We start from the raw sequence: 22,806 nt of genomic DNA on the forward strand, positions 1-22,806 counted from the left end.
TCTCTTGAAGAAAGTTTATTGTCAAAAGCTGTTCAAAATGATGTCAATTTCCAGTGTTGCCGGAACTCTGTGGATATGTTTCAGTGTATCAGGTACAGCACAATAATGATGAAAGCAGGGAGAAAACATGACTCGTTTTACCTCGAGCTCTGAAGATGTCTGAATACTAGAAAAAGTGTTGAGGTGTATTTCCTTTGGAATACAATTCTGCTTTCAAATGGCGGAAAAGACTGGGACAAGTTCTCTGTTTTTTAAAAGATGTACCTCTCTGGCTACTGTTAAAGCTTTAATAACCTAACTTTTCAGGATTTAATAAAAAGAGCTCCTGGAAAACAGTTTTTACCCTCTACAAAACATCCCTTTGATGTTTTTTTTGTGTGTCCAGGAGTGGGTATCTCTGAACTTCCTATAGAAACACACAAGCATATTTTAAAATCACATTGTCAAAGCCAGCTTCTGGAAGCGTGCAGAAACACTTCCAAGAAGCACATGTAGCATTAAGTCTATCAGGCTAGGAAAAAATTATTGAGAAATAGTTTATATGCTTTCATGTCATATTCTGTTACAAATGTTTGCCTCCTATGACAAGAAAGCCATAAAGAGGTATGTGGGATTCACTGTTCAAATATTCACAGAAAGTGATTGAGCGTAACTACAAAAGTGCTTGGAGGACAAAAATGTTATTTTGAGATTCAGACAGATTAGCTCCCCTGACTATAGCAGAGCAAAATAATAACAACTTTTGTGGTGCCCATCAAATGGAAAAAAAAAATAACCTGCAAAATCCGAAGAAAAGGAAACCAAAAACATATTTTAAAATCTTTTCATAAGGGGAATAGTAAGCCACCATTTGAACTAGAACTTGAAACATCAAAAATCCTGTATCTGCTACTTTGACGGCACTTTCTGTGCTACCCAGTTTGCAATTCACATCGCATCACATATACAATGCACCGATTCAGAATACTCCAGCTTCTGATAAGATTAACCAAAGTGGCAGTTCTGGAGGAAGAGATGTAGCACACAACACACTAAAAAGGGACCCATACTCATTTACTAATTTTAGGAAAAATAAAAAATAGATTTTGGGCAGGGGGGACTATTGTAAAAAAACATAGCCTGTAATCCAAGGGACGAGGATTAGTTACAAAAAAATTTGGAAGTGATCGTGATACAGACATTTCAGTGGCATTAATGGAGGAAAAGATGAAATAAAACATGTTGTTTATTCTATTGCTACAACGACTGCTTCTTCTAGAACAAAGAGTTAGTTCTGATTTTAAACGAAAAAAAGCTTGAGATTTCAGTTTTTAATTTTAGATCTGATCTCCCCAGTCCAAAAAGCCAACTGACACACTGACAAGAATGCCCATTCCCAGGTGCTTGCTAAACACCAGAAACTGTTCTCAGAATACCAAAATTGAAGAACCCTGCACAGAATCCAGTGAGCCCATCCCAACTGCCATGTCAGACAGTCTCTGTAAATCCTCTGGGGAAGTACAACTAATTCTAGGGATTTTGTCAAGAAGAAGATGAGATACAGAAGCAAGGTGAGATGGACCATCACCTAGTGGACCAACCAGAAAATAACTCTGACAAAATCTAAGAAGAAAATACACTAATGATACAAAGAGTAGGGAATACACACAAAACGTATGGGCTGCTAAAACAAAACCCTTTCCTTCATACATGCATAGATGCCTGCAGAGTAATACCTAAGCCAAAAGGCTACCAGGCTGCAAGTACTGCTGTTCAATTTTAAACTGCCAGGAACAATTGGCACAGAGCTGTGAAAAACCCTTATGAAAATGCAGAACAGTATTAAAGCTGCTAACACAAGTTTTTAATACTAAAAACGTGCTGATGAATACTAAAAAAGTGCTCATGAATTCCCTGCAACAGCTCATCCTGTATCAAGTTGTTATTCTGTAAGTCTGTATTAGCCTGTAATATAATTGTTGGTCTATTTGTTAGTTCACATCTCTGTCGTCCAAAAATCAAGCCTAAAAAGGTACGCTGCCAAAATGTACTGAAGCGTGAAGAAAAGAGAACAAATAATGGTAAAGCATAAAAGAACAGCCTAGGCCATTGTGAGATGACACAAATGACATCTTCCCACGGATGCCAGAAGCAATCCGCTGCCATTTGACCAAGCAGAGGTATTCCTTCTGGGACTACTCAGAACATGATTTTCATCTCATTGCTTCCACTCCAGTTCCTTCTCCATATAAACAAATGCAGAAATATTTGCAATAGTATACGCTGTGAGATTGCATAGTTTTATTTATAGATCATAGATCATGTTGCTTTTTTAATTATACTGCTGACATCTCTGTTATTGTTTTATCAGTGCAATATTTAAACATTAGGGAACGATCTTGGCAACAGTTAAACAATCTGAGCCTGTAGTTATTGCCTTATATAAATATATATATATGTATGCATGTGTAAGTATATATTTTTATATATATACATACACACACACACAAAAAAAATCAAGGTTCAGCCAAATTAGAGTAAGTTATTAACCTGACATAGGGTATTTACATGGACAGCTGGATTTTATAGCTTACAGGATGGATATGGTATCAGATGTTCTAAAATAAATCTGATTTATACCTATCCATATACTTTAACATGCAATTAAACCTTGGAAAATAAGCAACAAGACATACCAGATTTTTTTTTTTTATCCCTAAAAGTCACGTTGCTTCTTTTTTGTAAAATGAAAGTCACATAGGTGAGCATTCGGTATGATCTTACAATGTATAAAGTCTGTTTGCCTTATTTTGTTGAAACATTTAAAGGAGAAATAACGAATTACTTCATGCAACTACTTCAAACTACCTTAAGGTACTGCAGTCACACTTGAAAGCATGGTGATAGCCTGATGCAAAGGCACTATATTTCTACTAAAATCATGACACTAATTCCAGAATCAAGTCCACTCCTCAGTGATCTCTAATACAACACTTAACAAACAAGCTAGCATGAACTTATTCCCCAAAGTGGATTAAAGAGCACATGCTGTGTGGACAATCCCAGACCAAAGTCTTAGAGTAAGGCATTATTAGTGCTAGCTAATAATAAAGGAATTATATAAGGGGACATTTTGGAGAACCTGAGAGTGAGCATTGCTGCCAGCCATGCTAAAATTAAGGGGATATGGCAAAAAGAGCTTGGAAGGGATAAATAAGTTTCATTATATTTACAGCCTCAAAGGTACGCATCCTCAGAAAAAAATGCATGTTCAGCAGCATCAGTGTAACCTTCCCAGCTGTGGCTCTTCAATACCACTGAGCCCCCTCCCTTCATAGCCCCCAAGTATCTCTTCAACGTGAAACTGCTACACCTGTCTACTAACATTTTCCCAGAAGCGAGTGGTGGAATCTGAACCAACCCTGCACGTGAAATGTTTTTGATCAGCTATGGTCAGTTTCAGCTACGAATGTATGCTCCGTGACAAGAATTCACAAACTAGCTTTGCTCAAAGGCCATCCTTAGCAGAGATGACAGTGGTGACGGAAGCTTGAGGATACAATTGCACGTATAAACACAGGAGAAGGCATTTCCCTAACTGCTTTGAAGCAAAGGAACTAGTGGCATTATAACTTAGCTTTGGTTGCAGGGACAGGTGGAAAATCAGCAGTTGCTGCCAATGATTCTTTGTCAATGGCCAACATCAGAATGCTTTGAGAGGCTACAAAGATAATCTATCTAAGGCTGGCAAAGCTGTTCTCTTGCAAAATTTTCCTCTCCTTTCCCAGGCAGACCTGCATTTGCTGAATCTGCAAGCACATCTTGAGATTTGCCATCACAGAAAAGAAGGAGCTATATATCTCACCACACAGCACTATCATTGTATCTGTAGATTCAGAGCTAGTTAATCACAAATGTACTCAGAAGTTAGACTCAGTTGTGATTCATTCTGACATAAGTTTTAAAAGGCAGTATAGAGAAGAAATTCTGTTCCCTACCTTTCTTGTAAGTGGCACTTCAATAGGGACGGGGACAACTTCTGCAAGCAGGCAGCCATAAAATGCTACCATGAAAGCAGCAGGATCATTGTTAGGGAACACGAGTGTTACCTGAAACAAAGAGACATACGTTAATGCTTTTCTGAAATGCATGTTTTATTACAGGTTTCAACTAACAATAGCTGGAGTTTCTACGCTCCTTTTGGGAGAGAGGTGATTACAGAAACATTTCTACAATAATTACTCAAATACCTAATGAAAGATGAATGAGGAAATCAGAAGGAATTTATTCTGATACATGTTCCTTTTCTGAACATTTTCACTTAGGTTGTAGTTAAATATTTTCATGCTGCATTGTTTCCTACATTGACAACACCTTTCATCTGATTTTCCACTTACTGACTGCTTTTGCAGGTATTAGATAACCAAACAAATGGAATTAATAGAATTTTACATTCTAATTTAGTATTTGCTTGATGTTACTGAAAACAAAGTGGATCTGTGACCAGTTCAGATTATGCAGTACTGTGTCATTATGCCAATCATTAACAATTATGTGTTGCCTCCCTTTGCTTTAACTCACACAATATTTTTATTTTAGGACTGGACTGTTGTCCAAGCATAGTCTGAGATAGTGAACACAAATAGCTGATATCTGCAGAACCAAACGGCACATCCAGAGCTGGTAATATAAGGTGAAGCTGGTAAAAGGGCTGGTAGGCATGTCCTGTGAGGAGAGGTCCGGGACATTTGCTTGGTCTAGTTTGGAGAAAAGGAGGCTAAGGTAACCTCATTGCTCTCTACAATTTCCTAAAGAGGAGAAGCAGAGAGGGAGGTGATGGTTTCTTCTCCCTGGAGCATAAAGCTGCACTAAGGGAGGTTCAGACTGGACATTAGGAAAAATTTATTCACCAACAGGGTGGTCCAACATTGGAACAGGCTTCCTGGAGAGGTGGTTGATGCCCCAGGCCTGTCAGTGTTCAAGAGGTGTTTGGATAATGCCCACATCAATATGCTTTAACTTTGGTTAGCCCTGAAGCGGTGAGCCAGTTGGACTAGATGACCTCTGTAGGTCCTCTCCAACTGAACTATTCTATTTCTATTCAATTCAATTCGATTCAATTCAATTCTAGGTCTGGACTTGCTAAACTTCACAGCTTTAGGGCTAGGGAATTATTTAGATTAAAGATTGTCAAGGGAAGATAAGACATTATAGCAAATCACCTGAATGCTCACGTGGTGCCTTTCTTCCCCAGATGTGCCAAACTGGGCAGCTTATTTCTATGGGTCCTGCAATCACTTTACATCCTCCAGGGACAAAACGGAAGGATAAATGAGATTGCATTATCTAGCTGAGAATCCAGCAACCTAGAGAGTCCACAGCTCTCCTTGCCATCAATTAGTGGTTAAAGACCTCAGGGGCTGGATCCTGTCTCTATTTTTATTTTCATTCAGTCAGATGCATTTTCTCAACAAACTCAACAGCTGTAATGAAGCTGGTTAACTCTACTGCACAGGACTGACAGAAGTGGCATGCAAGAGGCGTTCCACGTGACTTCTAACTTAACTTCTTTGGGTTTGCACACAGGATCAGTGTTCAGCACCTTAAAGTTTGCTGAAACTACTACGTAAGTCTTCAGTTTTGACTGATTTGACATCCACAGGAGTTACATGTTTCAATCTCTTAGAGCAAAACCATTGTGTTTTTATACACTTGCCAAGATTCAGTTACTGTAGTCTCAGTGTTCTGAGTGTTTGTTACTGTGTTCTCAGTGTTTTCATATGGCTTCAATGATTGTTCCCTTCCATAAATTAAACTGATTTCTTCAAACTAGAAGAAATCTAACTATGTCCAAGGAGGTAAAAAATATCTGTTTTTAACATGAAGACTTAAAACTTCAGGAACTTCATAGAAAATATACTGCTATCATATCTGTATGCTAGCACAAGAAACAATACAACAGCACGAGATGGCTGTGCAGTTTAGCGTATATATTTTCTGTACACATACCATAATTATCCACAAGGGAAATGGAAGGAAAGGGTTTTTGCTAGGTACGCTGCAGGGATAGCAGTTTGCTGAGCCCAGCAAACATCTGAAAGATGTTCAAACATCCCAAAAAGTACTTTGAGGATTGTTATTTTTTGTGTTGCTCTTTGTTTACATACACACAGTGAAGGTTTAGCTGGGGATCTTTTCATGGAGCTGACAGAGGTGAAAAACTCTCACTGAAGTCCAGTGGGAATGAGGCATTAACTTCCTCTTCAAAAGACATTAATCACTAACAGACCTGTACCAGATAAACAAATAGCGTGTGGAACAGCAAAAAGGGATAAGGCTGAAGGAAAATGAAATATACAGTGCATTGATGAGAATCTGTTTATCTGGCAGATATATTAGAGGGCAAGCTTAATTTCCAGGCAGCTGTCTGGGATGACATGAGGTTAAATTTCTGAAGTTACTATAGAAGGCAAATGCGGTTCTTTGTGTGTTATATCAGAACCAGGGACTCACATACAGGCACAATCACTTATTCTTTTGTCTTGGACAAAGAAACTACAGAGTGATGTAATAGGAGTCATGAAAAATAGAGATTGCATTGATAGAAGATGCTTTTAGAGGGGGAAAGCCCTTTCTGAGTTTTATATCATATTAACATAAGGAAACAATTACCCTCTGATTTAGAAAAGATCACAAATACGCACAAATGTATTTCATTTAGCATTTCAAAAGTACCTTTAACTGTTGTCACACAAAATACATTATTTAGAATAAAAAGTCATCTTCAAAGAGGTCAGAAAGCTTTTATGTTATTACAGCAGGGGGATAACAGCCAGAGTAACAGCCTAGAACATCAGTACAGTAACACCTCATCTTCCACATGAAGTGGCTTTAAATGATCGTGTTTCTGTTACAAGGAGATGCTAAGCAAGATGTTTTTACAGCACAAGCATATGCTTTCAGCACTCAGTCATAAACATTTGTTTCTCTGTAATCTAGGTGGACTTATTTTAGAAGGACTGCAATTTGTTATGTATGTGTCCTGCACTAGCTAAACTTCCAGCTTTCAGACTGAATTATCCACAAATCTTTTCCTAACGTTAGGAGATGTCAGTGGTTGCTGCAGTAAATTAATGCCAAGATGGGCAGTTAGCAGACAACAGGGAGAGAGAGGCACACACATACTGCCTGTATGTGAACTTTATTCCATTTAGAGCCTTCTGGGTGGATTCACACACTTGAACAACTTGCTGCTTCTGCTGTTGCTTAGATACACACTTGTAAATCAAGTAAAAGAGATTCTTCAGATGGCTGAATGCCACTGTAGGAAGCAATTTAGATTAAGAATCTAGAGATCCTTTAGTTAAATGCTTTATGATTTATTTCCAAAAGAAACATATAAAGGGCTGTCAGGTTTCTTTTTTTTTTTAATTATTTTTTTTCTTCAGGTAAGCTTTACTGCATGCTCTCATTTTTGAAGACAAAAGAAAAGTGTAATGCATATCAACACATTTTTCACATATGGCACAAGAGGACCAAGTAAACCAGCAGTTTGAGAATTGATATCAAACTGGTAGAGGAATGCTTAATTTCACATTCAAAACTCTAATCACAAGGTTGTGACTAAAATGTGCATTTCTGACAGATTTGTTCAGGAATCTCCGTTCCATGACTTAGAGCCAACCTGGAATGGGACCTGTGGAAATTTGGATACACACTTTGGCAGAGAAAAGGGGTAGCATGAAGGCAGCAGACTAGCTCTGTAACCCTTGCCCTCTGTGGATGTTATACATTCACCTAGATCCAGCCTCCAGCATTAGCTGAATCAGATTCAAGAACAAGGAATGGAAATACTCTCCACATTACCAGTCAGCGTAATTTATTTATTTAACTGGCTGCCAAAATGTGCTTAGCTTGTTTGTGTTTGTCCTCCACAACGCTCCTCTTTTTTTCTACCATCTCAACAACTACAAAGTCATTAATAAGTACGTTTTACCCACACGACACCTCCAGGCTCTATAAGCAAGCTTTTGCTAAACAGACGGCTGTTCTATGTCCAAAAATCACTTTCCAAGGGAACGTTTATTGCTGATGTTGCCACAACTTCAAGTTGCTATTCAGCGAATACTAGCTCAGTTTATTTAATATGCAATTCAAAACATCTGTCTGAGTGGTCAGCCCTTTTTTGAGTAAAAGGCAGACTTTCCTCCACCTCCAACATTTAACTTCATTAATTTCCCCTGGGCACCCAAATACCTCATTCCTTTTGTCAACCCTGGATCTGAATTATTAATAATTAAAAACCATTGAGATACTCACCCTGTCTCCAGGTCGTACCATTGGTTCTTGTTTTGTGCCTAATTTATGTAGTATATTGTAAGCAACCTTCATACTTCTGGTCCAAAGTTTGCCTATTAACACAAAATTTGTAAAATTAATTTTAAAATTCTGCATGTTTTACAAGATTATTAAAGAGAAAGAATGCCTGAGCAGTAGAAGAAATACTAGGAAAATGTATATGAATTTTCCAACTAAATGTGATACCACTGCTGCAACTAATGGAAATATTTAAATACGTATCAGATATTTTCTTTGAACTTCAAGACATTTTTAGGACCAAAAAAAAAAAAAAGAAAAAAGAAAAACAATAGCTTTCTTCAAGGCAGAAAGAAGTAGCTTTCTTGCTTTGCAGTGAATTGGATCTGGACTCCAAAAGTCAGCTGTTAGAAGTGGCTGGAATACCAGGAAGTCCAGACAGACTATTAGCAAGCTGGAAAAGCTGCCTTTCAGTCCAGATTGCGCTATGCAAGGGGACTTCCCTCTGAGGGTATGATGCAGGGATCATAATGACAGTTTCCCTACTCCAAGATACCAAGGGAAAAGGAAAGAAGTTCCGAGGAGAGACAAGGAAAAAAAAATAATAATCAACAAACAGAAAACACCCCACAGCCAAAGGGGCACACTGAAGCAGCAGGGACCCTCTGATCTTTAGCACAACTCTAAGACGTGCTGCACTTTTAATTCTGGACCTTCTTCAATTTAACTTGGCTTTTACTTTTACCCCACTCCCACAGAGTCCTTCCCTCAGTTTCATTTCACTTGCCTCCAGGTATCCTTCCTTTTTACCATCTCTGTTCTCCCTAGCTTCATCTCTTAGCTAATCCTCATGCAGACCTTGCCCCAATATTATTTAAAGAAAAAATGATCTCAAGATGTCACAGGCCACATTGTGCCTTTCACTATTCCTTTAAGAGATCAGCATATCCCAACTATGCAAGTTCTTTCCGAGAGCCTTTGTTTACAGTCCTTGTTACTTCCATTCGAATAATACCTAGCATAACAGACCTTGGTCTTGGCTGGCCCTTAGCTACTGTCTTGAAGCAGCATTCAGTCTGACAGTAACAAATCTTTAATTCATGCCCACCAATAACTTAAACGATAATAGGTTCTGACAACAGATTACCTATGGGGTTCAGCAGTTCAGGCTCCCAAACAACCAGTATTGCTATTTATAACTAAGCCAAGCAGTTTTTATAATAAACTCCTCCACATTCTGGATATGAAATGCAATGCTGTATTTTCTTAAGTGCCAATCTGATGTAAATGTAACGTATAATGAGAAGGCCAGATTTTCTTTTTTAACTCTTCAGGAAAATTGGAAGGTCACTGCTGCTTGTTATTGAGAAAGTCTTAAAAGCAATTACTTCTTATGAAAATGGTAATATTTTATCATTAAATTATGTTTTGTGAAGCTTTAAATATATTTAAAATTGCTCCAGTATTTGGATGCTGAACTGCCCTGATGTTCAAAAAGAAACACAAGTCAATTCTGTTCCACTGAAAACCCAATGTGGATACAGGAATGGTTCTGCAGAATTAACCATCATAGCGCTACAGTGGAACCACCTGCATTTACTGGAAGAGAGTTTTTAAAAGCATCCGTGTTGCAACAGGCAACACTTAAACTTGACAAGCAAGTTGCATAAAAACAAGGATGCCCTAGAAAAGCAAACAATCATTTTCTTACAGGTTTCCAACATTAAAGTTTCAGTGGCAACAAACTTAGAAGAGCAATTAGTACTGATACAGAAATTTGGAGAATGGAAATGAAAAGCCTGGTGAAGTTCTGAATGCAAGGAAGAACCATCTTTACACAAAACACTTTCATGCTTATAATGAACACTGAGATTTTGATCCCTTTTCTGAGAGACTTAAGGGGCTGCTGTGAAAAGTTCTATTGGAACTATGGAGATTAAATCTGTTAAAAGTCTTAAATTTGCATTTGTGACATTCATACTAATTTTTCATATATCAAACGTGCCATCTTGCATACAATATTTTCTTCAAAATTTGAGCTCTGAAGCGCTATTCACATTAAAGGACTTAGATGCATTCCTTCAGAAGTACATGGGTATACACTACAACTGTCTCCATGCCAGTGTAAATCAAAGTAAATGTAGAAATAAGTTTTCTCGAATACTAATGGGTTACTTTCTAGTAAGGATGTAAATATTTAAGTCCAAATACATTTTGTCACTATGCTCCCTTACTTCCAAAATTTTATTTCAGCTTCTGAAATACAGAGCATACATGGCTGTCTCACTACTTCTTCACCTTCCTGTTTCAACACACTTTGAACTGCACAAAGTAAGTCTAATATTTTCTAGAGGTCTTTTTTCCTTCCAGGCTCTCTCCTGTTCTATTTACTGTTGGAATACCAAACTACGTCAACTAACTGAGCTACCTGCATGTGCAAGAGTATGAAACCATGGAAAACGGGAACAAGGCAGGCAGTTTGCACGGAGCTCTGACAGAGCTGGGACGTAGGGTCCCTCCTGCACCCCTCAGCGCTTCTGTCTTTTCAACCCACTCAGGCTCTGCCTGTCCCCGGCTGCTGCAGCCTCTGCTGGCCGGCGATCTCACACTTTGATCCCAGAGTGAGTCCCACACAGATCTAGACTGAGACTGTGCTCAACAGCAAGCCCACGGTTTTTCTCCTAGGTATGTAGCTTCATTCCAGAAAAGACAGAGCTGAGAAGTGAACAGCAGTGTGGGAGCTGGAGCCAGGAAGGCATGAGTCACCAGGGCCAGGCCTGCGGCTGAGGCGCGATGCGAGGACAGCTGAACTGTGTGTTTATTTTGCCACCTTGGCCGTTCGGCCTGCCAACGTCACTGAAAAACACAAAGGGCTCCATGACTGTGGGATAAAAGCCCTCAGTAACAGAGGATGTTATAAAGAAGGAAATCTTTGAAGTGTTTCCTTCCTCGGTTCTGCCTAGGTTGCAATTCAGTGTAATTCTTCCTTTGTAAACTTGAGAGATTAGATGTTGCTGGGAAGAAGCTGATTGCTAAAATCTCTCCCGCAAATCCCAATGAGGAGACCTTGCCTTGACCTCAATTCCATGCACATCTGCCCCGGGGCAGAAGGCAGCCTGGTGGTGGAACCAGCTGTGCTCCATCCAAGGCTTTCACTCCAGGATGAGGCCAATCCTTGCGTGGGGGAAACCTGCTATGAAGGAACGTGAGCTGCAAAGGAAATTGTGCCGCTGGGAGCTGCTAAGGATATGGCCCTTTGTCCACAATTCAGCACAGGTCTTCCTCAGATAAACACATCGCCATCCATCTTCTAGTGAGCTGGCTTGAAGACAGAAGGGCAGAAGTAGGAAACTCAAGCAGCAGTGTCAAGCAGCAGGGACTGGACCAGCCCATGTTTCTGCACAGCGACAGATCTCCTTTTGTCCAGCAACGCCACTATAGCAGAAAATGTTTTTCTGCTCTCCTGTAGCGATGGAGAGCAAGCACCAGCTGGGTGCAGCTATCCCCAGCACCACTGCTGCTTCCACACCCTAGGGCTCTCCTCATCTTTTTTTCCTTGGTCCTGCTCAACTGCCCTCCTGCCTGTCTTGCCAGGGATACTGGATGTTCACAGTACTTGTCCCTGCCTGACTCTGTCATATGTGAACCGATTTATTGAGTTTGAAGTGAAGGTTTGTTAAGTCCTTTAGAGAGATAAGTCATTATCCAGTTAATTTCATGAGCTGATTTGGAAAAACAAACCAAACTGGACACCATTCAGTTAACACATACCTTGTCACTACTACAAATTGTAATCTTCCTACCTCCCATCAAGCTGCTTATTTTAGAGTTAGTTTCCAAAATCTTTTATAACTCTACAAGATACAAAGAAATCAAGGTTTTCTCCTCTGCATCTGTTACAGCCTAACACACTTCTAATTGCTGAAGCATTTACTGAAATAAATCTTCTAATGATGATCAAGTCTTCCTTAGCTGCTCCTGTCACTTGTCAGAGACATTCTTACCAGGCCTGCAAGCCCTAGCAGTGTGTTCTTGCAGTGAAGCTAAGTCACCTTTAAGGCTCTTCCTACACTGGCAAACCAAGTTGAGCATTCCCAGTGCACAGCAAGTATCAGCAAGTGTGTGGTGCAGCAGCTATGTCTCTGAAGCTGAGCCATGTCCTGCAGACATCACACATATACAGAGTCAAGACAAGAGCAAATGAAAAACGTCACCTCACATTCTGGTAGCCACGACAAACATTGTTAATGCATGTGGGGGGGAAATATCTGTGGGTTTTGTTTGTTTGTTTTCTGCTGGAATTTTGATTTAGTTGTATAGTAGCAATCTACAGCATTAACCACATATTCTAAAAATCACTTGTAATCAGTATTGTTCTATGCTAACAGCCTATTCAGAGACTATCTTTTACCTACCAAAATTTGCAAGCTAGTGTGAGTGAATACCAGTCCCATCTGGTTAAGCAACACATTATGAGGACAGAGGAAACCACCAGTTCTTAAAAACATACAAAAATGGATCAGTTGCTAAAAAATATATGCTTTCCACACGACACTGAAGTAAATCCGCTTTCCACATGACACTGAAGTAAATCCCCTTCTTCCCCCTCCACAGATCTGTAAAAGGACTATACGTTTGTGTTGAATGTAAAGAAGGTTGTAAGAGAAAAGCTGAATCAGGAAGAAAACTTAAAGACAAAACAAACCACAATCAATTCCCTTACTGAATTCTGTATGCTTTTAAGAACCACACAGCACTAACTCAGCAAAACCAAACCTGTGGTCGCTTACCAATCTCCATGCACAGCAATTGCAAGACTGCCAAAACTTAACTGAAAATAATGTTGTCAAATATTAATTCTTTCAAGATCACAATATATTTTTTACACTAAACAGAAACATGAAGACATTAGATCTGGTATAAATGGCAGACTTCTTAACATGATACAGGTAAAGGGGCACCTTTTCTGCATCACAAAATAATAGTCATAGCTGCTCTGCTAACCCTTTCTTTAGAAATTTTTTAGATCCACACTGAGCAGCAAATGAAGCAGGTGTCTTATTGGAAAAATATCCAAACAAAATAACAAAAAATATTTTATTGCAGAGAATAAAATACCCCAGATATACACAGAATAGAGGGAATATTATCATTACAGCACTTGATATCCCAGTATAAATCACAATTTTGTAATATAGATTTTTAAAGCAAGCAATTTTCTTTATCTTTATTAAAGCAATAAAGGTTGAAAGTATTAACCATATTGTAGATAGATGTCTAAGGACTTAAACCATGATGACTTTTACCTCTGCAAGCAATGATTTATTTCAGAGATAAGGACAATCTGGTTATTTCGTTACTTGGTTATGAGCAGACTCTCAGTACCCTTTACACTTCTGGTAACTGTGAAATTCCTGGTCTAGGAGATTCTGGATGCAAGAGGATGTAGATGGCTGTGGTCACACACAAGTTGCAGCACAGCTTGGGGGTGGCTATTTTCGGTCTGTTGTTGAGTGTCATCCATTTCAGGCTATCCCCAGTATAACACCTCTGCTAAGACAGCATGACTTTGGCCTCAAGATGTTAATGGCTGCATTACGTGTTATTTTTTTAATGGATAATTCATTTGAAAAATGATTTCTTTCTCCACAGAGTCAAAATGGATTAAAAAACGGAAAAACAAACAAACAAACAAACAAAAAACAAACAAAATAAACAAACAAAAAAACACTTCTCTATCGAAGCAGCCTTCTCTGCTCTTTTCTCCTAGCTCTGCTGTTTCCAATGGGCCTCTGATGTGTGAGACAATACACTGGAGCTACTGAAAATGGCTTAAAAAACTGATTACAGAAAGTGTTAGATAAAGGCAACAAGATTCTCTGAATCCGATGCAGTTAACTGGTACTCATTTTGTTGATTTTAATAATGGGTTGCAATAAAAAGCTCAAAACTTACTTATTTCCAAACTACTTTCAGCTTTTTACTTTTCCCCCAGCCTTTCTGATCCTTCTTACAATAATCACTCTACAGTAAGAAAAGTAGCTGTGATAGTGTAAGTAGTATATTGGATTTAATTATCCTTTATTCATGTTTCTCCACAAAGAAATCCTAAGCATTTCATTTGTAATACCAACAATACCAAAATCGGCTGCCTGACTACTCTGATCAACTCTGCCTGAGCAAGAAATTGTCCTTCTTTTCCTCAAAGCTTATGTTAGGTTTCTAGTCAGAGTTCAGATGTACATAAAACCTTATAAAGACATCTTTCCCTCCCTTATCTCAGACAGTTCTATTTATGCACATTCAGTGATTTGACTTACAAAGGGATTGTGAATAACTTAACTAAGATGCTCTCCACTTAAGCAAGTTCCCAGAGGAATAAAACATTTGAGAAATAAGTAATATTCATAGCTTCTCATTCACTAGAAAGAGTTTAGGGGTTTTGAGTAACAATTACAATTGGGACAGTGAAAAGAACTTGAAGAACTGAGAAAATATTTCAAAAAACTTGCTTAAAAAAGATCAATTCTAGAAGTACAGCTGTTCATTTCTTCTGTCTACAGTAATCTAAGGCACATGGAGGAAGACAATCCTAACATGTTATAGAAGACAAAAAAAACCTTGAAAAACATGCTGAAAAAATCACAGGAGATATAAGCAATTACTAATTAGATGAATTCCTACAGGGGAATGGGAAGGCAGAGGTTAAGCAAAGCTGTGCAGAGGAAAAGGATCTGGGGGTGCTGACTGATGCTCACCTGAACATGACCCGGCAGTGTGCCCAGGTGGCCAAGCTTATGTCAGATATAGCGTGGCCAGCAGGACCAGGGAGGCAATCACCCCCGTGTTCTGCTCTGGTGAGGCCACACCTTGAGTGCTGTGTTCAGTTTTGAGCCCCTCAACTACAAGAAGGATATCAAGGCCCTGGAGCGTGTCCAGAGAAGGGCTATGAAGCTGGTGAAGTGCCTGAAGCATAAGTCCTGTGAGCAGAGACTGAGGGAACTGGGGTTGTTTAGTCTGAAGAAGAGGAGGCTCAGGGGAGACCTCATTGCTCTCTACAACTACCTGAAAGGAAGGTGTGGGGAGCTGGGGGTCAGCCTCTTCTCACAGGTAACTAGTGATAGGACCAGAGGGAATGGCCTCAGGTTGCGCCAGGGGAGGTTCAGGTTGGAAATGAGGAGACATTTCTTCTCAGAAAGAGCAGTCAGTCATTGGGACGGGTTGCCCAGGGAGGTGGTGGAGTCAGGGGAAAGGTTGGACGTGGTGCTTAGGGACATGGCTTAGTGCGTTACATTGGTGGTAGGGGAATGATTGGACCATGGATCTTGAAGGTCTTTTCCAACCTTAATAACTGTATGAATCTATGATTTTGGGGGCCAGAGAAAGGCTGCTATAAGAATCAAGACTATTGTGATAGATGGGATGCGATTTAGCTGTGCAGATGCGGAGAAAAGTCTGTATTTGAGGAGATTTGCCCCCAAAATAACCTGCAATGATCAGATACAGAATGGCTGTACAAAACTAAAGAAATGCCCGTGTCATTTATCATACTCGGGTAACAGCCCAAGTGACTGGCAAAATGGCAATATTGTCTACACTGATTAAGAAAGGAGAAGATGAAAATGCGTGGTGTGAAGGGAATAAGTACTCTTTCTTAGCCGTGATGTGTTTTAGCTGACAGCTACAAATCTGTCACAGGAACAGCCCTGGAACTCAATTTGGAAAGAAGGAAAGAGATCTGGAATAAGCAGTCAAACCTGTGATTCCTCCATGCAAAGACAAGAAACTGGAAATGATGTTTTGTATGAAAAAAGTAGGGAACAAAAGATGTCGTGCAGGATCCTGCTCCTACCTAGAAAGCTGAATAATGAGGATTTCCACACAGATATTAGAGAGGATATGAGAAAAGATTGGAGCAGAAACAGTAAACAGAGATAACACGTTGAAGGTGGAAACATAATACGCCAGGAGTGAACCTCTAGAAATTTGGAATTATTCTTTAAAATCTCGAATATTTGTCAAAATTGTGAACATATGAGAAGTCCTGGAAATAGTGTTTCCTTGAATTATCAAAGAACATGAAAGGAACTGTGAAATACAAACTCAGAGGCTACTGGAAGTTCTCAGTGTTGATATTTTCAAGTTTTGGTCATCTGATACAAGGAAATACACACCACATGGAAAGGAAGTGTCATATTAATGCCATGTGGTAGGACTGGGGGCAGCCTCATCTTTCAAAAGTTCATTACACAGGGGCCAGGGGAACTATGCACAGGGATAAAAATTCATGCATGTGAATGTCTTTGCTGATTTCAAGTCTTAATTTCTGTTAGTCTTCAACTTTTTAAAATGCCATGCCCACAATTGCTCGGAACAGAGCCAAAATAGCATAGTTACAGCAAAATCATTCATAAAGTCATGAATAAAATGGCATATCCGTAATAATAATAATCTTTCAAAAGCAATTGTTATTCATGTAAAGAAAACTAGTAAAGGAAATTGTGATGTGTATTACATCAAAATGAATTTGCATATCCCATGAATAAGAATGTTCACTTGAAATCTAGGTAGCAGAGAATTCACTCCATCTTCTATGAACTGTGGTTTTGTAATTTATTTTATTTATTAAAAAATAAAAGGAGGGGGATTTGATTTTTTCTAACCTTGAGGAACTACTGAAAAAAAAAAAGCTTAAATCAGTGCAGCTAAATGATAAAATTAAAAAAAAAAGTCTAACTTTTCTGAGGATTTGGACAACTTGGAAGATGGATTTGGGAAGACTTAGCTTAGGAAAGGCTAGGTGGCTGAGCTCCTCAGGCTTTGTTCAGCTTACAGCTCTTCAGAAGAAACAGGACATATGCTCAGATTCTCTGGACAGAATCCCATATTTGGAAATGGTCTGATTCTTACTAACATCTTCATTTCCTGTCCTGTCAAATTTATTTAGGGCATTCAGGAGATGATATGAATTGCTCTTCTGCAAACATATAATTGCAAACATAAAAATTCTTCTCTAGTTACAAGTAAATGTCCTTAAGGAAGAAAAACATCGATCAGTGGTGAATCATCTTTGCTCCCTAATTTAAGTAACTTCTTAACTCTAAGAAGTACCTGAAGGGAAAATGTTTCATGCATGACCTTCAGTTTCTAAAGTTCTGTTATGCTTTAAAAGCCCTTAACTGTATTTGCAATCCCAAATTTGCAGCAAACATCTTTTCAGCCAAGGACTATCACTGAGCCTAAATCCTGAACAGAAGGGGGAATTCAGCACTGAACAATGCAGACACACCTCTGTATCACAGCATATAAAAATATTATTTGCACAGGACTCTAGGTCCCTGAGAAGGCAGAAATAAAGATTAAGAAAAAGCAAAATCATTTTTATATTCATACCAATAACATACAGAAATGTCCCAACTTGCTTTCAAACTTTGATGGTTATTCAAAATAATTCATTTGAACATCTCCCAAATGCTCTCTGAACTTCTCAAAATTAGAAGCTATTTGGGAGTTATCTGACAAAGATATCCTTATGTTTGTCTCCATTTGGCCTCTCTCAGCGCAATGAACATACAGAAATAAATCGACATACAAAAGATCACACAAATATATCCTGGCAAATCTATTCCAAGGGGGTGTATTTGCTAGCTGTACAACTACGTATCAGGAGGAATAATTCATATTACACTTACTGCAATGTCAGTAAAGTGCAAAAACATGGGAAAAATCCTATTTTAACTTTTCAGGAAGCTGGTAAATTTTGTATACCAGGTTCTCCTTTAACAGAACAAAGCCTGGAAAATATCCCAGGCTTAACAGGTGTTAATCTTTAGGAAAGTCTGTCCTAGCATGTATTTCTATTTACAAGGTGGTTTTAATTTATCGTATGTGATTCCATGGATGTATCAACTCAGCTCTTTTCCTCTTTGTGAAATAAGTCATGCTATAACACCTCAGAAATTCATATTTGGACACCAACAACTTCAGATTTTTTACCTTACTAAGAAATGGAAAAGATGCATTGTTTGAGGGCTTTATCACTATATATTTATATATTTAGTATATATATACATACAACTACGTATTATATATAAAATCACAAGGAGTTTGAAGAGTGCTCACCGTAAGTGAGAATATACAGTGGTTTTCCGTTAGTATCCATAGTGGTTAGGCAAGGAGCTTTTGGTGAGATGGTCCCCCATCGCTGCAAAGCTGCTTCCAGAGAAGGCGGCCAGTTTGTAACCACACCTAATTGTTCCCCACGCATAGCCAACATCTGAGCTCCTTCTGGTTTTGGCTGGTTTGGATCTGGCTGTTGAACTTATGATTATGAAAAGATATACAGTTACCATGTAAATTCTATACCTTGTGTACACCTGTGTAACCAAGAGAATAAGTTACCTTTGCAAAATATCCTGAAAATAACAACACGTTAGAAGGTATTGAGAAGCAACGGAGACATAAAACAGAATAATTAAGTTTTAATTTTAACAGAGGACACTGAAACATCTTAGGAATGCATGTGCTTATATTGACACTAGTTTTACAAGCAGGGAAAGAAACTGCTGAGGCAGCATGCATATATTTATCTTAGAAATAATCGATCTTCCTTCATTCCTAAAGAGAGATGGAGAATAATTTTTCTTGGCAAAAATGCAGTAATAAGATGAACTGCAGAACTTCTGAAAAATTGTACTTCAGTTAAGTCATCAGTAATACATTGATTTAAGTCATGTTCTGTCGCAGTGCTTTCTTATAAACTGCCATGAGGACTAAGCCACCATATCCTGACAAATCTTAATTCTCAAAGCATTGGCCTCCTTAAAAACAAATTTCCATTTATTGACTTTATCCATGTTTCTATCTTACAATTAGTGCTTTTTTTGTTTGTTTGTTTTTGTTCTGTTTGTTTGTTTCTGTTCCTTTGTTAAACAAAGGACGTATAAAACATTTAACATGCTCCTTCACTGATGGTTTTTTCATATTGATGTTCAAAAGAAATGGTTTTAACGCACTGCTGAATATTCTCAGAGCAAGGCTTTTTCTCCCTCTCTTCTGCAGTTTCATTGCAAGCAGAACCATGAGCAAACAACAGAGACTTTTGATTCCACTGCACTACATCCAAGCTCACTACAAGCAAATTCCACTAAATATTGACACTTTTTAGTACTTGCCAGTACAGGGAGGGCTTACTTAGCTTTCTAGAAAGTCAATGCGCGAAAGAAACATTTTACAGAGTTTTAATAAGAGATCCCCAAACCTTTTGAAAAACAGTCATTTTACCTTCTAACAATTCCTCAAAGTCATCTACAAAGAACTCTCGTAATGGTGGTCGTTTGGGCCGTTTTAGTGTATTGACCAGCTGCTGAATCTTTGCTGACACTCTGCTGCTCACTGGTACTCCTGCAGGACAGGGATCAATGGAGACATCAGTTGACCGCTACGCTGAATGCCACCAGACGTTAATTGGGGTAAGAAAAAGGCTACGACTGCAAGGCCACCACAACTACAGTTTCATGCCATACCATGAGTGTGACTCAAGTATTCAACATTAAGACATTAAGATAATTTCAGCAAAAAGGAACAATGATGCCTAGTGCAAATAAAAACAATAAATACAATAACATCAGAGTGAGCTTGCAAAGTTAGAGGGGAAAAGCACATAGACTGGGGGAGAGATGCACAGTGAAAAAGCCCTCCCTACAGAGCGTTGGCAACCTTAGAGAACTCTTCTAGGTGGCATTGGTGATGGTCATTGAGAAGATGGACATTGGCTCTACCCATGATCACTGGTTGTAGTTCAGCAAGAAGCACGGGTCATAGGCTCTGCCCCATCATTTATTCTGGGTTGCTCTTTACCCTGCAGTGGATGTCTGTCCAGTATCCATCTTGAACATGGCTGACATCTTTGTATTACTTCCGCACGACCCTGTATTCCCCAACCATCCCTACAGCCAATTCCATCAGCCAGCAGTCTCCAAAGGGAGCATGCTTGTCCACACAGCACTTTGAAAAACACAATTATGAACAGCGGTGTGGGGCAAGGGGCACTTTTGTAATATAATCCCATCAAACACCTCCCCCCTCCCTTTCCCTGGCAGAGTGCAAAGCCTCTGCAGCATTCATGTCATCTGATCCTGAACTAATAACTTTCTGTCACTGCATTGCAGAAATTTCAACTTCCTACCCTTCTATACGGTTGGCTCCAACACTTCTGCCAAGTGGTTTTTATAGCTGAAGCTGCTAAGTTTAGATGTGATACACTTGGTCAACAATTCCACACCCTGCTGAGGTATCATTGAATACATTTTAGAAAAGAGGAGCAGTAAATAAGAAAGGGTTTACAAATAACTGTTTTTCAAAAAAATGTACTCAGAAAATAAAACTTTAATCATGACACTTTTCAAGATGTAACCATCCTATTATATGCCGCATTCTCTGTCCTTTAAAAAACAGCCTAGCTGTAACCAGACAGAATGATAAAAGCAGAAAAGCCGATCTAGAGAGACCTGCTGCTTCTATTTGCCAAACAATTTCTACAGGGAATCAGCTGGGCTGATTAAGAAATATTTCTCTATGTCAGCTTCATGTATGACAGTTTATTTGAGGACTGCAAAGATGCTGTAACCACGTAGGTGTTTCTAAATGACAAGTGCCCAGAAGAAACAAAAAACAGATGCATACGCTAACTATAAAAAGGTTACAATACTCAAAGAGAAAACAATTTTGCTATTTGACATACCATCACCAGTTTCCATAAGTTCAGCATTTCCGTACTTTGGTGCCACCCGTGCCGTTGATCCTTGTGGTCTTTCTACTTGTATTGAGTGTTCTGAGGTGTAAGTGGTAACATCTGGAGGGGCAGAATGATTTTCTGTGAAAAATAAGTTAAAAGGTTTAACCATGTAGCTCTAGTGTTGAAGGGCAGAAGAATAAAGGGGAGAGGAAAGAACACTTTTTTCAACATCCAAACAGGCACAAAATGAACGTATACAACTATAAAGTACATCATAATTTTAACGTGTTTCCATTGATTACACCAAGTACCATATATCTACAAGAATATAAGCAATAGGCTAAAAAAAAAAAAAAAAGAAAAAAAAAGATCTAATTAGATTGTTGGTTCTCTGCTGACATTTAATTTTATACCAAGTTAAAGTTTGTGGACAGCTTCAAATAGAAAAAGACCCAGACAAATATACTTCTCACAGATTGCTGCTTTAGTTTTATGAAATAGAAGGAATATGGCACGTTGCCAATTACTTGCAAGTGCCAATGCATATCTCTTTTATATTTTGAATATGACAATTTTACTTGAAAAAGGAAATCATTTTATTAAGAAAAAAATCAATCACAGCAGGGTTGGAATCTAGGGGAAAGAAATAAAATGTAAAGAAGCATGAACTTTACATTCCGCATGGACACTTGCTTGTCTACTATTTTTAGAAAGAGCTATTTCAGTTCTTCTGCATAACAAAGATATGCTTTCCAGAAGGCAAACACAAATCCATCTGACTTATTCCAGCATTTCTAAACAATTCCACAGTTCTAATCTTTCTCCTTCATAGCCTGATAACTCAGCATGCTCCAGTTTGTTTTCACACGTTTTCAAGTCTGAGTCTGTATTGCCTACATATTGTATACTATTTTTACAGTTTGTCTCATAATTTTATTCCACATTTTCATAAGCATTAGGGTAGATGGAGATAAATACCATGAACAAATAACAACTTCTCTCTTTATTGACATAAATGATCCCCAGGAACCTCTGAGATAGAAAAGAGGACAAGTCTTCATATTGCTGTCACTGAAGTGACAAAGAATGCTCTCCATTTTAGAACAGGGAAAGAATATTCAGCAGACAAAAATTCTGGAAAAAAAATAATTTTGTTCCAATATTACTTTAGAGATGCACGTTTTAGTAAATGTCCTACAAGTATTATTGATGTCGTAAATCTACTGTAATACCAACTTCTACAGTGAATTTCATCTGAAATGTAATTCACTTTTTAGAAAATTAGAATTTTAGAAAATATGATTCATGAACATCGTATAGACCCCACTGTAACTGGTTGAAGAAAACACATGATGGCTTTTATTGTGCCACTCAAGAATGTCTTGCAACATGCACATGTCCTGTTGAGCATCCTGATTCTGATCACATCCACTGTTATCATTTTACTGAAATAAAGACCTTATATTGTGTTATAAGTGACCAGCTGAAGTAAAATAGCTTGGACAATTCAGCTTTTATTGGTAATTATTTGAATAATGTCTTCATTTGAGAAGTCTTGTCATTTATCAAGTATTTTAGAATCAGCGCAATTTTGCCCCTTCTTTCTAAGTGGCAGCTTTTTTATAGATCACGATTGAATTACCCAATAACTAAGACAATTAAAAAATGCTGATGTTTATCTTTTTATCTTTTACTTATAATGCTGTTCTGCTATGCAAATAGGAGAGGAGGTCATGACTAAGAAAATAATTGTACTTAGTCAGCTATTAGTAACA

General features: G+C 38.5%; 1 protein-coding gene across 5 annotated transcripts in view; it reads right to left on the reverse strand.

The window, feature by feature from the left end:
* DIP2C (disco interacting protein 2 homolog C) overlaps positions 1-22,806 on the reverse strand; it is a 311,009-nt gene that overhangs the window by 83,375 nt on the left and 204,828 nt on the right. For all 5 annotated transcript variants that reach the window (XM_035316876.1, XM_035316875.1, XM_035316879.1 and 2 more), the window contains 5 exons: positions 21,038-21,169; positions 19,579-19,698; positions 18,418-18,615; positions 8,299-8,390; positions 3,978-4,088 (listed from right to left, as the gene is read on the reverse strand). In XM_035316876.1, the coding sequence (XP_035172767.1) occupies positions 3,978-4,088; positions 8,299-8,390; positions 18,418-18,615; positions 19,579-19,698; positions 21,038-21,169 (653 nt within the window). The remainder of the gene's footprint in view (positions 1-3,977; positions 4,089-8,298; positions 8,391-18,417; positions 18,616-19,578; positions 19,699-21,037; positions 21,170-22,806) is intronic.

This window comes from Oxyura jamaicensis, chromosome 2 (assembly GCF_011077185.1).
Source record: "Oxyura jamaicensis isolate SHBP4307 breed ruddy duck chromosome 2, BPBGC_Ojam_1.0, whole genome shotgun sequence".
In the NCBI taxonomy this organism is placed as follows: Eukaryota; Metazoa; Chordata; class Aves; order Anseriformes; family Anatidae; genus Oxyura; species Oxyura jamaicensis.